The 19,177-nt window shown below is 32.3% G+C and overlaps 1 protein-coding gene across 1 annotated transcript in view; it reads right to left on the minus strand.

Moving 5' to 3' along the window:
• LOC117112702 overlaps positions 1–18,228 on the minus strand; it is an 82,628-nt gene extending 64,400 nt beyond the window's left edge. Inside the window, exon 1 of the mRNA XM_033255842.1 lies at positions 17,914–18,228. Within this exon, the coding sequence (XP_033111733.1) occupies positions 17,914–18,007 (94 nt within the window). The 5' untranslated portion in view covers positions 18,008–18,228. The remainder of the gene's footprint in view (positions 1–17,913) is intronic.
• Positions 18,229–19,177: the final 949 nt, after the last annotated feature.

The raw sequence follows: 19,177 nt of genomic DNA on the forward strand, positions 1-19,177 counted from the left end.
AAATTGCAGACACATACGTAGAACAAAATCCCATAGGTAGGCCTACAATGCATTTCAAATACCGTAAGAGTTTTGAGCACATGCTACATTGAATGGCAAGACAAAACAAATCTATACAGTACTACAGAATACTGTATGCATTCATTTGCTGATCTTTACATACATAGTTAGATAATTCAACCAATCTTCAATAAAAAGTAAAATTAACGGTTCTTAAACCAGTTTCCTATGACCTATACAGGGGTAGATTTGGGGAGGGGCACAAAGGCACGTATCCTGGTTTTATTATTGCCCCATCTTTAATTTTTTAACAGAAAAAAAATACAAAATGGCATATGATAATAAATGTTGTTTTTTGTGCTGAACACGAATAATACCATTATTGGATAATTACAGGTATTTATCTGTAAATTATTATTACTGGCTTATATGAAATTGGTGTCCTCTCCCTCCTTTAAAACGTTCTTGATCCACCTCTGCTATAAGTGTCAGAAGTACTGTACAGGAAGTACCTTGATGAGGTTCAAGGGAAACTTCTGAAGCTTTCTATTAGTTTACTAGTGAGTTTCATCATCATTTTGATGGTTATATGATGCAAGGAGAGGAGGTGGTTGGGGGGGGGGGGAGAGGTTTGCTTGAAAACTAGAGTTTGGCCGAACCACAGAACTCCATTTGGTGAAAGGTTAGACATGTATCAATGCAGAAGTATATGATTGATTATGACTTGACTTCTGATTTACACATGTAATAATAATAATAATAATAATAATAATAATAATAATAATAATAATAATTAGGAATTTATAAGGCACCAATTCCAAAAAAGATAAAATGCACACTATGCAAGTGTGATACCCTCGGAGAACAATATGGTCTATATTTGCGATTAGATGTGAAAATAAAAAGTTTATTCTATTCTAAATTAAATAATGATAAATAACTCAGCTTTTATAATTAACTTTTTAAATACAATATAAATATTTTCATATTTTGAACAGCCCTCTCAATAAATAGAATATACCCTGCAAGTAATGACTCTGGTCTGAAAAAAAATATTAAAAATAAAAAAGAAAACGTTTAAATTCAAATATAATATGTAATTTTATTTTAACCAAAAAACATGGACAGATAGTACTGCAACATTCACATGAATAGAAACGATACTATGATAATGTTAAGATATTTTTTATATTTAGATCATATATCAAACTGTTGACATTTGATTTTGAAGCTTTGATCCTTTCAAGGCTTTTTAGAGGATTCCATGCAATATTTTAAAAAAAAATGTACATTCAATTAAAAAATCTTCCCAGCATGCTTATTACAGTACTCCACGTGGGAGAATAGCCGGTATGGTAAGAATAACTTAATTGAACCAATTCGACTACGTAAACACTGCAAAAGGTATTAAACCATGACGTATACTCAATATGGCTTACGTAGTACATACACAATAAAATTATTTCTATATTGAATAGACACCACTGACATCAGCCAGCCTAAAAGAGTAATCACTATAAGGTACATTAAGCAACGGATACTGCACGAGCAGAGGAGACGCATAATGAGGGCAGAAGTCGTAAGCGAAACTAATATACCATACGGGAATATGAATATGAATGATGATATAATTTCCATCAAATCTCCATAACTATTGGGTTAGATAAATTTTCTATTAAAAGACTACAGTATATTAATATATAATGATAAAATAATGTTCTTTTTTGTACCGTTGCATAAACTACAGTTACGTTAATTGGGGGGAAAAAATCAATATCATATATTATACAGTAGTGTGTCCTATATTTATAAATTATTATTATCAAGTTTGAAAAATTAAAACACAAAATCAAATATTATTATATGACAGATAATAATATTTGATATTCATATTGAATATTATTAATATATGGTAGAATCTTATTAAAACAAACTGATTTAACTTATTTATTAAGTAATTTATAAATAAGAAATTACAAAATTAAAATGAGTCTTTCAAACACTACAAAGATTAACTCATTTATATCATATTCTTCCTTGGAGAAATGTCAATATCTAAAAACAATCATATAGGTCTATTCTTAAATACTCAATGATAGTAGTACTATATAACCCATTCATATATGTAGTTATATTAGTCCATGTGTGTTCAAATAATAAAATAAATTAAAAATAAAAACGCATTCTTTTTGTTTTATATTAATATAGATATATCTACATACAGTTCATGCATATTTATAATAAAGACATAAACCATCTTGTGGTAATGCTATAAACTCCGTATCATGCATCCCGCGTAGTATTTTGTTTTGTGGGAAATGGGTGCAATTTTTATTATGATTGGATATGGAGCTTGTGTTTTTTTTTCTTCTAGTCTTGAGATTTGAACCCGTGCACTCAGATTTATAAGGTGAGAAACTTAACACGTTGACTGACAGACCTTTTTTTAAGGTTCCTTCTCGTGTGCCAAAATAAAAATTTACGTGTACAAACATACTTTTTTGAAATTTTATCTAGTTCTACAGTATATCATCAACATGTGTCTTATAAATTGGCGGGAAAATAAGAGAGCGAGTAAACTTGTCGACGGCACTGTGACAGCACTTTTTATTGACTATGCCAAGTACGAGTTGTCTCATCCGCTTTTTGCATGGGTTGGTATATGTTCAAAGTGTGCCCCCACTTGTGCCGCTCGAGTGTACTACCGGCAACATAATACACCAAACATACATACATCCATCATTTGTACATTATAGTCAAGGTGTATCTTCCCCGAACTACCAGCCTCTAAGTCCGTGGTTCTACAATGTATAACAAAGAAGGAATAAACGCTAGAATATTACCCCGATTTTGACGAGTATACTCGTTCCCGGCGCCCTCAGCAACACCCTGTGGGACTAGTATTCTCGTCACTGTCAGCCAACGTGTTTAAGCACTATATGCTGTTAGCTGTGTCACATTACAGGCGCTGGTATTCAATCAGATATTTACAGCTTAGACCTATTGTTATGCTTCAAGACATTGAATATAATTTATTCATGGTGACACAGTCTGCAAACTGTAGCACACAGAATCAATATTCATATTAAGATAAAGGATTGTTATTGTATCAATAGGCTGGTCTATTCACCCAGGCCCATATTATATCACTTCAATAAATAAAAATCTCATTTAGATCACTTCCTTTCTTGCAACCATTAAATTTTAGCACTCATAATAAACCAATAAACTACATTTTATTTAATATTAACTCAAAACCAAATAAACTGAGACATAAATATATTAATAATTTTCAAAATAAAAAAAATGTACTTTAATATAAAGTATGTATACGAATTCTCACTATACTGTCCTAGAGCACTATTAATATTCATAACTACCTTCTGCACTGAAATGGAAACAAAAATATATGGGTTTATAGAGCAATCTACCTGTTAGTATCAGAAATATTAAAAAGTTCATACAAATGGTACATAAAAAATCATCTGTGCTCACATGTTTTTCTCTTCTGTGACATAATTCAGTTCAGACATGTGGTGTGGACTTATTATTGCCATAATCATTACCGTATCATCATCATTATAATCATAGTGAGAATCATAATGATAAATCATCTTCATAATCATCATCATCATCATCATCACTTTCAATTATCATAAGTAGTCTCCTTATTACTATTCCTTTCATAACATTATAAGAAATACTGTAATCAAATTTATTCCCATCAATTATCACCATCATCATCAATATCATAATCATCATCATCAATATCATAATCATCATCATCATCATCAGTACATTATTTAGTAATATCCTCATCATTGATATCATTATTATCATTATGCGAACATCATATCCAGATCATATTAAAGTTAAATCATCATAATCATAATCACCAATCATCATAATCATAATTACTAATCATCATCTTATCACCCATAACTAATTATCATAATTATCAACATCGATATTATCATAAACTTATCACCATAACCATAATTATCATAACAAATAGTATCATCATCATTAACGATCATCATCCTTGTACTCTATGCATGCCCTTTGTACTCTAAACAACATTCTTAACTATCACATTTACCATCCTCATACTTTGATAAAAAAAAAAAAAATAAATAAGAATTTCTGGTCTTCCTTATACAGTATGTTGCTAAAAAATAAATAAATAAATCAGAAGTTCTGGTCTTCTTCAATACAAACAAAAAAAAGAAGCAACGATCATACAAACTGTTTTAAGTATTCCAAAATATAGACCGAGACAAAATCAATGAACATTATCATGATTTTTAATTTGAAACGGCAACTAATCAAGGATTTATTTGGCAAAAGATGACACTGGAAAGGCATGACCTAATGATCAAAGCAAACAATGGTAGAATACTTTAAAAGCACCAAAGATAAAGACATGGCCATGGCAGGTAATGACAAAAAGCGTAATTATAGTTACATTGAATGGAATGCAAAACTGCTAAGATGCTTAATTGTAGCATGATAATATGACTGCATTTTGACATGGCTAATTAATGCAGATGTTTGAAATTGGTTTTGATGATTTATGAATAGTATTTGAATTTTCCAAGTAATTCCAAGATCTGGTGCTAGACTTCTTTTGAAATGGAGAGCGTAGCCCAACGTAAAATTTAATTTGCAAGACGTGGGATCAAGTAACAGGAAGATAATGGCCAATATTAATATCAATATTATATAACACCTATATATATTCTAGCTATTTGATTGGTTAATTGTAAGTTATGAGATTAAAATAAAGGTTCAATTCGAAGAATAAATACATTTCATGGCTGATGTCACTTTATGATAATATTTTGTTCCATTAGCCGATTTTTAATTCCAGTCAATAAAATGCACCACCCGTGAGAGAAGTAGGAATATGTAGGTCAGCCGCACACAACCTTTGACATTTTGACCATGCGAGCGCAGACGATCTCAGTAGTGAATGATAAATATGCTGTGATATTGCATAAAAACAAATGGATAATGAACATTTCTCATTTGCACAGTAGGATAAAATGTTTTCATGTTCTCACCTTCTCATTTCACATCTATAAAATTGTACTAATAACACATTATTCACTTGTACATTAAACTAGGTAACAATGGATAGGCACAGAATTCATAATAAAAATAAAAATTTATGAGCAATGTTCTAGGGGAGATCCAGGGAAATAGGGCTAGGACCTCCTAAAAAAAGAGAAGAAAGATGGCCCTCCGATGCAGATTTTCTCTGGATCTCTCTCCGATGGCAACACTTTGGCCTAACATTTTGATTTGAAGATGAAAACTATACTGATACATCATAATAGACATTGGTTTTCTTTCCCTCATTCCACCACTAGAAGCCAAAACCAAAAAGCTTTTTCCCCCTTTTCTATGTTCATTTGATGTAATTTATGTTTCCTTCTTGCAGAATTTACTCTTAACCTTAGACATCAGAAGGCATTTTTATGATTTGCTTTAATAAAATTCTTCTGGACTAATTCAATTCTTAAACTTTCTTCCAAGCGATCTGTTTACGTATGAGCATAGTCAGAGAAGCACATCTTTGTACAAGTGCGGGTCTCTCTCCGGTTCACAGACTTTAGCAGCTTCAATCTTCAATTAGAATAATAAAGAAAAAGACATTTATTAATATGGAACCACAGAAAAGTGGTCCTTAATTGGAGGTGGTCTTTAATTGGAGTGGTCTTTAATTAAGCAAGGAACTCACTGCATCGTGCAACCGTCGCACGACGAATCCAACTTCTCTCCATGTGAGCGCAAGAAGATGTGAAGCCGTCGGCTGATTTTAGGTGGCAGCTGCTTGAACGGATTGTCATTAAAAACGATCCATTGCGTGTGCGTCGTGCCGTTGCGTTCTCCATAGACGCACATCAGCCGACGAGCTTCAGGCGCAGTAAGTGTCTGTCTGTGGTGACAAAATTGTAGCCAGCAACAAACCAATCCATAGGCAAGCTGTTTCAACAGTTCAGATTCTCACCTTCCATTTCTACAATTGTTTTCACTTCACTCTCTGCTCTGAGGGTCGTAAAAAGTCTTGAGAGAATAGTTGCCATTGAATGTACAGAAATAAAAAAAAAACCAACCATGCTTCATGGCCACTTCATTCCCATAGTAGTACTTAAACTTGTAATAACTGTAGATAGGTAGCCAATGAATTTCGTATTTCATTTCAATTTTGTACACATGATGAGTTATGCATTTTTTATTTTCAAAATTTGTTCAGTTTTATTCTTCAGCAATATGTGTTATAAACTATATGGTAATTTGGTTTGCTGCCCACTTGATCTTTAACTGGTATAAATTCCTCAATTGACTTCTTTTGTACATCATCTGAATGGTATATTGATAATCTTGCTCTCAACTTTTTCCATATCTAGATGAGGATATCAGCATCAATTTGCCTTTTTTATCATCTCTCCAACTAATGTTCATTTTGTATACTACAGTCCTTCAAAGATTTTCTGAAATCAACTGTTGGTTTATTAGCCTTTGTTGGTCAGGTTAGGCTAGGTTAGCACCATTATTACTAAACGCAACTACTCTATGCATCATATAGTATGCTATCAACCCCATTCCTGCTCTCACATACTTCGGCTGAAAATTATAAAAGATTTCACATACTGTACCAACCAAAAAATAATCAATGTGATTCTACAATTTTGAGGATGTAGATTGTTACTTTGTTGTAATAACATTAATGTGACACTGTAATCTTTCTTTCTTCATCCCAGGCATTAATACTGTACCTCAGTGATGGTTGCATGATATTGTACTTGGCAATAGCATTTAGATGGTAAACTGTAGTGATGTTCCTTTGAAGTCTTTCCAATGCCTGAACTTGGTTTTAACTTTGCCATCTAGCTATGCCTTTCTAGCTTAGTTTCTTTCAATATACGGTAGTCTGCCAGCCTATACCTCCTCTGCTTTCACATCTAGATAGTGCTGTACAAGCATTCTAATTTTGACTAATTCAGACAATTTATCTCATTCACAACTGCTGTATCTTTTTTAAATGGTTGCATAGTTGATGCAGGAATGTGCTGCCGATACTGCTGGAATAAGCAAATTTGGTTCTGTTAAAGTATTTGTTGAGCCTTCAGTAAATGGTCCCAAAAATGGTATTTTTATATTTAATTATGTGAAGGAAAAAAAATAGTAGTACTGTAAATAACAACATTATAACCATCCTTAGAATCAACCTTAATTGAAGGAGCCAGGGCTCCACAAATACTGTAAGAAGAACATACAGTACTAGCATAATTGAAACACAAAGATACATGTAGCGCCAGGCCTTCATAATTTGATAATGAACCGCAATGATGGTTTACCTTTCAAATGAAGGATTCATAATAATTTAATATAATCATGGACCTATTATTAATAGCTTCATAATATAATCAAGTTTAATGCCAAATAAATTAAGAAAAATCAAACCGATTTCACTTCATAACGATTTTGAACAAATCCAGTGTAAACATATAACGACTATTAACTGATGGATGCGTATATTAGATGGAAGTAACGTGTGCTGATCCACAGACAGGATGTATCGCAAGTTTGATTAGGGAATGGAGTTTTACTTAATTAGATACGGTCCTATGGGCTTCTTTTATCTTAAAACTATCGAAGATTTCTAATATGCATTAATGAACAGACTGATCACATCCTGGTTCAATTAAACCTGTACATAATAAACAATACCGTAGTAGGCCTAAATGTATTTTCAGAACAAAGATTAGTTTTAATATCAGTCCAAACAGGCTTACGCAGTAACACATACAAAATGTTTTTTTTTTTTTTTAAATTCTCATTAAATAAATTGTACCACAAAAAAATATTTGAAATATCATCTGATAAAAAATAACAAATGTTTTCAAAATTTGTAAAATTTGTAATAATAGAAGCAACAATGGCAACTCAATATTTTATTTTTATCATCAGATAAACATTTACCCTCTGTTGTCAAATGCAGCCTACTTTGAGGTCAGTAGGCCAAGAGCAATAATTTGCCAATCTACCAAGTGTTGTGGTCTCTTTCTTTTTACCTTCACCAGAGGTTTTACATCAGAACCCTGACCAGAGCCTAAAGTACTTCTTAGTAGACTGTTGGAACTTGATAGACTACAAATTTATGGGCGCCACCTCCTAGCAGCGCACAAGAGGAAGCTAGTTAATATTTGGTTGACGATCAGATGCTACCAAGGATGGGCTCACTACTTGTACGTCCAGCATTCTCCACTCAAAGCAGATTCGGGCAAAACTTTGTCCTAGAATTCAAACAATGAAAACCTCAGCATTCTCACATCAAATGACCCATACACAATGTGCATCCATTTCTGCTCCTTGGAAGCCATGAAGGAATAGCATTCCATATTCTTAAATTTAGGTAATGTATCCATATAAGTGAGTCGGATGGCCAAGTGGTTAAGACAGGGGTACTGTAATGTACAGCCACAGTATCGGTGTACTCGCCTATGGTTATGGTGGTTGAACATGTCTTCTCGGATAAGTATTATAAACCATAGGCACTACAAAAGAACCAAATACATAATAGCTCCTGTTGTGGATTTACGAGAGTATCCGGTACCAGTTTTCTTGGCAGCTAAAAAAATGTTTCACGGCCCAAATTTGGGCCACGGACCACAGTTTGCGGAACGTCGAGCTACACTACATTACATTTACTCTAGGTTTACAGAGAAACAAATATAAATACTGTAGTGTGACTTTTCCAAAAACAGTATGGACAGTACACTTCTTTTCTTTCTTTTTTATAAAAACACATTTTATAAGAACACAAATGCTGTAATTGCTTTAAAAATAATGAACAAAACAAGAACAAATTGAGGCGGAGGTAAAATGTCAAATGAGGTTTTTATCACTTGTTTTTTTTTAAACAGAAAAAAAAATCTTATCTGTACTTTATGTGCAGTAGGTGTGACTACAGCATGTAATACCCTCAATAATACAGTACAGTACTGTATTTTCTATCTTTGAAAGGTGTGCAAAATAAGAACATTTTGAGCCTGAAATTGACAAAAAACAATATCACTGAGCCTAGGCAAAATTGTACTGGTTATTATAAAAAAAAAAAATGTAACCAGAATTGGTGTCAAACTCAAAAGATGATGCTGTACTACGAATGTAGGCAAAAATGGCCCTGGAAAAAATGGCCCAGGAAAAAACGGCCCTGATAAAAATGGCCTCGGTAAAAATGGCCCCAAATGACAAGTAGGTAAAAATGACCCCAATGAAAAAATTCAGTAATAGAGATGATTTTTTTTTTTAAATCTTCAAATATTTAAATACTGTAATAGCAAGAACTGAATCAATAAATGAAAAATGGCCCCCAATTATAAAATTCAATAAAAAAATAAATTTTAAATGCTGTAAAATACCATTTTTATGGGGGGCCATTTTTTTTCCTTCCTGGGCCTTTTTTTCCGGGGCTATTCTTACAGTATACACCCTGTACCACATATAGTACCTACATAAAATTTGGGCGAAAAAAAATAAAAATTAATTACCCATTTATTAACATCTGATCTTTTGATCATTCTCGTTCTTTGTGGAAGGACTAAAGACAAATTATGATATGAAATCAACTACTTATTTAATGAAAATGCCAGATCAACCACATTAGCAGATGAAGCTGTCCTTGAGATGTTTAGAAGATGGAACTAATTATTATAATGATGAGCATGTTCCTTCATCGATTCATGTGATTAGAATAGCATTACAATTCAACTATATTTCATGATTTATTTAAAACATTTTTTTTAAATGAAATGGTACAGTACTTAAATTATCCATGCAATATTTACTAGTCTGTGATTTATTCAGGGTTGAGAGTGAAGGTGTACTTTGTCATAATTATAATTCTCACATTTTAGAGGATTTGGACCTACGGTATGACCCTTAAAAAACTGATGGTGAGCACTCAACTACCAAGTCATAGCTTCATGTGGATCCTTTACTAGGAATAATATGACCAAAAAAAATTGATTCAATTCCTTTATTCATCATAAATACATAGGCCTACCATATATACACATAGGCCTACTTTAAGAAAAAATATTTAATCTGGGAATATAATTATTATTCATCAAAAGTACCATAACTTCTTTGGCCTATATTGATAAGACTATCTACATACATTATTACAACATAATTGTGATGATAATTAAAATAGAAATTTAATGATGATACTGTACAGAACTGTCTGTGTTAAAAATTAAAAAAAAAAAAACCCTTGCTCATAGGATCAACGAACTTTCAAATATAAACACAGATCAAAATAATTGAGTTTCTCAGCTGATTTTGTAGAATTTATCTGAAAATATGTTATGTCTGCCATCTAATTACTGGTCTACTACTGTACTATACATACTGTAGAAAAAAAGTAATTCATAATTCATAATTGCACAGAGAAAATCATCATCTATACATTATAATTCATAACTTAAAAATTAGCAATTCAATAATGAATTTTATAGGTTACAGCCAACACTGACAGTACAGTACTGTATGGAAGAATCCAATTCAAAGAGTATTTCCAATTAGCCATTAATAGGATGGGTGTACACATGTTCAGGATCAAATACTTCCTGAGATAAAGGACTATCACAGATATAGGATCTACATTTGTTACAGTCAACCTGTTCAGCAAAACAATAATAACTCAATTTGATATGGTTTTCATTAGTGGTAATGTCACGCCTTAAATTATTCTCTATCCTTTCAGATACTTTGCAATATGTGGCGGAGAAAAGCCAAACCATTAACTCCTCACAAAAAGGATTTATTTTTACTTATTATAATACAGGGGTAGTAAATATAAGTAAGTATAAATAGTAAAAATAAGTTATCAAATGATAATAGAATCATTTAAATCCAATGAAAAACTGGGGAACGGTGAACGAGATACAGATTTTTTAATATTTAAAAACAGGGGGAAAAGAGGCGTAACCGCCCATTTTAACACCTTATTCCCCCAGTTTTTAAATATTCAAAAATCTATCTCATTCACCGTTGCTCAGTTTTTGATCAAACTACTGTACTTTTTTCAGTTTTGGAAAAATCAGTTCTACAACATATCAAATTTTTTTTTCCTCTGGAGCCTGACTTTAAACATATCGTATGTTTGAAAACAGTATTTGAGAAATCAGCCTTCAAAGTTTACAATTTTTGACATTTCTCATCAGAATGTTAAAAAATATTGTTTTAACATAAAAAATGGGGAATATAATAATGATGTATAGAATATATTTTAGTTTAGTGCAATAAAACAGATTTCAAAACTTTTACATTCCAACATGTTATGGCCACTACTGTATCTCTGATACATGACTTACGAGGTGTCACTGGTTTGGCTTGACTTTACCCACTTCACCACTTATCTTTTATTCTAATAGATTTTTGCTAATTTAGTCTTTTTAAGCTACAGTAAACACTCTAACACCTCTCCAGTAATTCCAATGTAAAACACAGATTTGAATATCATTATGGATAATAAAAATAAATACTATATAATATTATTTTTTATTACACATCGTAAAATACCTTAACACAAATATTTAGCAAAATTGTTTTGCTAAAAGGAGAAAATGATAATAAAATTTTATTGACGAAATTAAAAAATGTGTGAGGCAAAAATAGAAGAGTATATGACGTTAGGATGGAAACACTTCAGTAATTGGATTGATAAATGCTTTATATTTATCAAATTGTGGTAAGGAAATAAAGTTTTCTTTAATTGGAGATTTTATAATAGCTGTGGGCGTAATATAAATAATTTTTTTCTTTTGTAAGTTTCCATTTTTTTTTTTAAAGTTAATGAGTGGGCTTTATAGGCTAAACAAATATATTTAATAACATTTATGATGGATAATACCTGTAGGTCACAAAACAAGGTATAGAAATTATCGCTTTAAGGTAAACCTAACATAAAAATCCTTAACAAAATACATCACAGTGTTAATTAACAATGCACGTGCAGTGACAAGTTAGTTGAGTGCACAACAGTATAAACAGCTTTCACCTGCAGGCTGAAATTAATGTCAAAATAATATTTTTTTAAATATAATTCACATGATAATCTGATCATTATCTACAAAATAGCCTTTCTCTGTTAAATAAGAATGAAAAAAATACATAAGAGTATACAGTTCTAGGAAAGTATAATACGTACTCCAAGTATTGAAATAAACGTCCTTGTTTTGGGATTCAATACAGTATTTCGACATTAATTATATTACTGTATCATCAGGAATTCATCAACATTTCTGCAGTGTCTATGAATGTTGGCTTATAATTATTTGAAATGTTTAGGTAAAATAAAATTTATTTTTATGATTTGAATGAGTAGGCCTACTGTCTCAGCTTTTTCAACAAATACTTCAAGTCCACTCCCAAAAACTGGCCCAATTTCGTGTCCAGGTGGGCTTATGCCCGTGGATGGAAACATTTACCATAATTCCTCGGGTATACTGTACTGTAAGCCCATCTCTCGTATAAGCCCATTCCCTACTTTACACCCAATTTTACATACCAGCGCTTCCTCATGCAAGAGCCCAGGGTAAAATTTTAATGAGAAGCTTAGCTGAATTTTACAAAATACATAAAAAAATGTCAAATATTGGCCTTAAATTAGTCATGCAGTTAATGAAAACTTGCCTTTTAATTGAAAATGGGATTCTCCAGGTATAAGCCAACCCCTCAAAAATTAGCCCAATTTTTGTCTTCATTGGGAGGGGGGGCTTACACTAGAAGAACTATGGTAATGGACTGGAAAGGGCAGTTAATCAGTAATGTGTAGTTTTCACCTCCGACCTTACTCTAAATCAACTTATCATCCATGGAAACCACTCATAACACAGCTGGTTTTGAGACTGGAATTATACAAATTCTAAACATTCATTCAAAATTAACATAAAATTTATAATATACACTGTATTGTTTAAAGATATATAATGTGTTGAAATAATAAAGTAGATAATGCTTGCTTTATTTTTTAAATAATATAACTAGCTTTCAAATGAAAAATGATTTACCTTCCTAATAAACAGACGATCTAAATTATACACTGACACTTGATAGCAAAAAAAAAAAATTAAAGATGTAGTAAAAATTTTGTAAATCTGTGTAAACTGAATTATTTTGATCTTTTGTCAGGTCATGACATTGATAATTACTGTGCATTCACCATATAAGACAAATAGCTTCAAATAGCAAATTACGATCGAAAAAACGAAAATTTTTTATTTAAAACATGTTCGTCTGATGTGCAGATCGTCCGTAACACGCAAATTTACTACTGCAATGAACCTACTAAATGTTAGTATGAATGAACGCAATTTTAAACGTGGGGAAATGAAATTTTGATGAACATTCAAACGCCTATAAAATAGTATTACAGTATTTGGAAAATTAGCCCTATACATTTGGCTCCGTTGTTAGCCAGCTAGATGCAGTATCATTGTCATGACCATAAAGAGCAGCAAATTGTAGGAATTTCTGACAGGAAACAGGGGGGTCATCTTATACACTCGACATACAAAAATCGTCTAAAAATCTTCTTCTCGTCTTGTACGTGAAAATATATGTTAATTCTTTCAAATTCATGAGTAATACAATTGTTTTAATGTTTCAGAATATTTCACAGTATATTTAACCTCCTCCTAATAAAAAGTGAACACACAATTTTTAACCATACCGGTATTACTATACACCCATTATTTCTCTCTGTATTAAAATCTTGGTTTTAAAATTTCCCAGAATGCAACCAATTTCATGATTGAATTCATTAGCTGTGGGACATTTAGCATGACATGGATAGCTTTTGCAGGAGTGCTTTGAGTGCTTGCATAATGTATCTCACAATGTAATACAGTCACACATGGTTAAACGTATGATGAGAAAGCAATAAAATTGATCTGTTTTTTAGATTATAAATCATTAATTTTATGAATTTCTATACTTTTCCATCATAATCAACTACCATATAATTTCTAAGAATACCTACTATAATATAAAGTCATTATTTTAAAATCCATTTAAAATAACAAGAGCGACTGCTCACCATGTCCGCGCGTTCCTCCGTTCTTAAATACGGTACAGGCACAGGTTATTATATTATTTTTAAATAATTAGAATGTTTATTTGACATACAAAAAAAATATTAAGAATGATCATTTTTATAAAATGAAAATAAACAAATAAATTGGAAAAAAAGAAATTTAATACCAAGACGCATTTTGAACTCATGACCTTAAGTTCTTTAGATCACATCCTAAACTGACCGCGCCATTCATGCGATGTGCCCTACTGCATTAGTGAATGGCAATAATGTACAGTAATTTTTAAATAATTAGAATGTTTATTTGTTCAATAAAAAAAACATTATTTAGAATGATCATTTGTACAAAATTAAAATACTTAAAATTGAAAAAAAAAATAAATAAAATTTCTTAAAATAAAAAAAAAAAAAGACGTATTTCAAACCAAGACGTATTTCAAACTGACGACCTTAAGTCCTTAGGACACATCCTTCCTTGGATCCAACTTAAAAAAAAGCGATGAACGTTTGCTGGAAATCCCCTCTAGTTTATGTGTACAAATTTCATGCATGTCTGTTCAAAACTGGGGACGCTGGATGCTTTTAAAGTTTGAAACCCCTGTTTTGTTTTGTAGGTGTAGGGGGCACCCTAGGGTCCAAATTAAAAAAAGGATGTTGAACGTTTGTTGGAAATCACCTCTTGTTTATGTGTACAAAACTTCATGCACGTCCGGCCACACTGGGCGCTTTTAAAGTTTGAAACCCCTGTTTTGTTTTGTAAGTGTAGGGGGGCCCTGGGTCCAACTTAAAAAAAAAAAAAGGGTGATGAACGTTTGCTGGAAATCACTTCTAGTTTATGTGTACAAAATTTCATAAATGTCTGTTCAAATCTGGTGACGCTGGACGCTTTTATATTTTTCAAGTTTTGGTATAACAAGAACAAGAACAGCAGTGAGGCTCTGGGTTAACGCTTCATGTGGACCAAAAAGTATTTTGTACAGTATCATCAATCTGAAATTTCTCCTATCATAATAAATTATTTGTTTTTGATAATTTTAGTTTAAAATCTTCGAATTTAAACCAGTGTTGAAATTTCACTTAAAACAGAATAGAATTTTAGATACATCATGTTTTTTATACTACCAAGATGCAGTGCCACCAAGGAAGAGAAGGGGACACAGCTGGAGAAAGTGCCCTAGGACCAGCTCAACAGGATGGAATAAAAAGTGAAATGTAATCTGCTATATTTTAGACGATTATATTTGTATTTATTTATTATACTGCAGATCAAACCAAGTAACTAATAAAAAAAAAAATCTGAATTTTAAAAAATATTTTGATAGCAAGACAAACTGGTACGAAGACAGTCAAAAATGAACATGCAGATACAACTTATGTTGTGTTACAGTATATCAAGAAACATTCTGTAAATTTGTTTCATTGAGGCACAAATTGCCTTTAAATCTAAATTAGTCAACAGACGTGTCAAGAATGCATTCTCTTATAGAATTGCATATTTTTTTGTTAAAAATTCACCATTCAAGTCATGTATATTAATGTCAATTTATTATAGATTAAATGTATAAAAATGAGTCCAGAAATACTGTAGAATACAGTACTTTCATTTATACTGCACATGACACTATAGTGTATTTCACAAATATAGTTCAGCAAATGAAAATTGTACAAAAGTAGGAACAAGTTCAGGATTCACCACTGAAGTAGTGGTGTTGAGTGAATTGGATTCGGGGATGTAGTTATGGTGGGCAGGGTTGGGTGGGGCTACCCAGCCTTGAAGTTTTCCAAACAGTTTAAAGCTAATTTCATGGTCCTTCACCCACCCTATTAACCTACTTTTCCATCCTTAAAATTCACTCTTACTTTTTAGAGTTTACCAATGCTATCACCCATCCACCCTTTAGTGTTCTACAGCTTCAACCCTGTGGATTGGATTTTTTGGGTGTGAAACACTAAAGGATGATCCACAAAAAAAAGGCATCCAGTGGGGCGTCCAGGTTCTGGAGGTGAATTGTGTAGTATTAAACAGGAGACATCCCCTGCTCTATTCCAAAGATTCTACTGCAATATTTAACATAGAAAAAAAAAGAAGCTTTGAGTGAAAAGAAATGGTTGGATCAATAAAGTTGATCTACAGTTCAGCATGTGAGGCATTTTTCTTTTTACTTAAATACAGTAGAGGAAGGAAGTCATCAAATGCATTGGCATCTCACTGAGACAGACATCATCATTCCTTGCAACGTCAAGGTGCTTGACAGTTTAATTAAATTTCAAAAGTTAATAATATTTTAAAGGTGTCAAATACAGAAATATTATGACTGACCTTTTTCACCTAATACTTTCAAATATTGTAAAGGTGTAACTTATGAGCTGTAAATTTATCAATAGGGAATAATGAAAATTCCCAAGTTTTGATAAAAAAAAAGATACTAAAACTGCTTAAACATTCTGATGGTGGGTGAATTAGGCCATAACATACAGTATGCACAAGGGCCACATTGCAAACAGCTGAAACGTCTCATCTGAAAGACGAAGTAGTTATTGGAAAGTATTTCAGTCCTCTAAACTGAAGAACAAGGAGAACAAATTGATCCAGGACCCAAAGGTGTGAAAGGGTCATGGTTCAGTGCACAGACAGTGGCTACCCCACTCAGCAGACTGAGTTTACTGTATTCTGCTTTCGCTGGAGGTAAGGCTTTTATACCGTGTGTCAATGCCCAGCATTTATGGGTCCTACACATAGAACAAAAAAAATGTCTACTGCTACCATTTCTACTATTCTACAAATCAGTGAGGGCGGCAAAGATTCCCTGACGCAGAAGTCAAGGTGCCTGACAAGGGGGTCGGTCCATGGCAGGGGATCCAAATCCTTGATAAGGTGCAAAATATCCAACAAGGGTCCACACCCCGTCCAGCTCTGCCAATGTTGGAAAAAATCACAGATGCATGGTACAAGGTCTTGTATATCTTGGCCCCTCTGGGTGTGGCACTAACACTGTTACAATACGGTAGGTGCATAATTGGTAAGTAGAAGAGAATGTCTGTGTTGTCGTGAAGACTATACTAAAATATCCTACAGTATATTGATATGCCTCAATAGCATACAGTGGAAGATATAATATTGTTGAGGTTTTCTCCATATTTATCAATAAGAAGAAGGGTGGGTGGATTCTATTGACGCGATAGTTATAGTTTAAGAGCACCAAAGCTTGATTAAACCAATTTCCTTGGTCACCTTCTTGTACTGTATGTTGCACGTTTTATTGATCTATGACGATATGCAATAAAGACAAAGAAAAAAAATAACCAACAATACTCATTTTCCCTCTATATGACATCAGAGATTTCACAGGTGATTATTTTTAATCAGCTATCAGAAATAGTATTTATGTACATGTATGTAGATTTGTCTGTTTTGTTTGTCTGCCTTGTCCTGTCATCCGTTGTTGTTGTTGTCATCTCATCTCCACAAACATTTTCAATGTGGGGAAGGTACGAGTGGGGTGCACAAACTTTTTGGGGAAATCCCCCAACCCTAGATACACCACTGTATATGTATGAGCAAACAACAATGACTAAAACTTGGATAATTCTAGACACAGCATGTGGCTATATGGGCAAGCTTAAAAAAAGCATACACTTTACCAACAAGAATTACAATTCAATTAAAACTATACTGATAGCAGTTCAAGTTACAAGTCGATGGAGTACTTCGACCTTCATTGTCGTTTTCTGCTCTTCTCCCACTCACAAGAGAGGTTAATTTTACATTTTAGACCATCAAAATTGGTTTTTTTTAAACTTACCAAGATTCCCTGATGAGTCGCAAGGGCAAATTAGTACTCCTACCACAATACACAGCCCTAGTGCACGGGCGGCGTAAACAGCACCTCGATTCATGCTCTCGTCGTACTGTGCGGCTAAATCCGTATAAAGATCTACATTCTAAATAACTAAATAAAAAACAAAGAGGCAAAATATCAAACTTCAATCTCCACTAGAAAGAACATCACAGCTGTATATATAAAACAGCCTTACAGAAACGATGGCCGCGAAGATATTTTATTACGGTAAATTTGAGGGGGAAAGAAGATCCACACTCTGATTGATCATTCCTCGACTTTGTTTATATTGACAGCTGGTCGAGCGTAGCTGTGTGTACGTGAATTATCGCCCTCTACGACGATTAAAAAACAATAGACCACTTGAGATCTGTTGTGATTATTTTCATATAGTCTTTATTTAGTAATAATAATAATAATGATAATGATAGTTATTTAAAATGCTATAGCACACTCAAATTTTTCTCAAAAGATTGATGGTGATGGTGATGGTGATGATAATAACCAGATGATGATTTTGATTATGACATTTTGTCATTTGTCATCATTAATTATTATAATGATAATGATAATTAAATGATAATGATAGTAATAATAGTCATTATTGTATAATAATAATTATTATCATTGTCATTTGTTCTTCACCATCAATATAATAATGATGACACTATTATGATAATAAAATGATAATGACAATGATGATGATTAAAATGATAGTAAAAATAGGGAATATCATAATGATATTATTATTATTATTATTATTATTATTATTATTATTATTATTATTATTATTATTATTATCATTACTATTATTATTATTATTATTATTATTATTATTTTATTATCTAATTATTATTATTTTTTTTTTAATTTTTTTTTTTTATTGTCTAATCGTTATCATTATCATCATCATCATTATGATGCGCTGTGCGTATTATTGTGGAGTATGGCGCTATACAAATAATTGACAATATTATTATTCTTATTATTTGTTGAAGATGGTAACGAATGTCATAATCAAAGTCATCTTTCACATTTTGATAATTATCACCTTGAATTCTTTATATTTATTTAAGAATTTCAGATATCATAATAAAGGAGTGGAGTTTAATAGCTCAGTGGTTAAGATGCTTGCTTCTGATCCAAGGATCGTGGGTTCAATTCCTGTCAAAGCAGGAATTTCTCTCGGCGACTAAAACAACTCCACTCACTAAAGCCTCATAAAGAG

Source organism: Anneissia japonica, unplaced genomic scaffold (genome assembly GCF_011630105.1).
Source record: "Anneissia japonica isolate Jap-2015-1 unplaced genomic scaffold, ASM1163010v1 scaffold432_len584295_cov189, whole genome shotgun sequence".
Classification (NCBI taxonomy): domain Eukaryota; kingdom Metazoa; phylum Echinodermata; class Crinoidea; order Comatulida; family Comatulidae; genus Anneissia; species Anneissia japonica.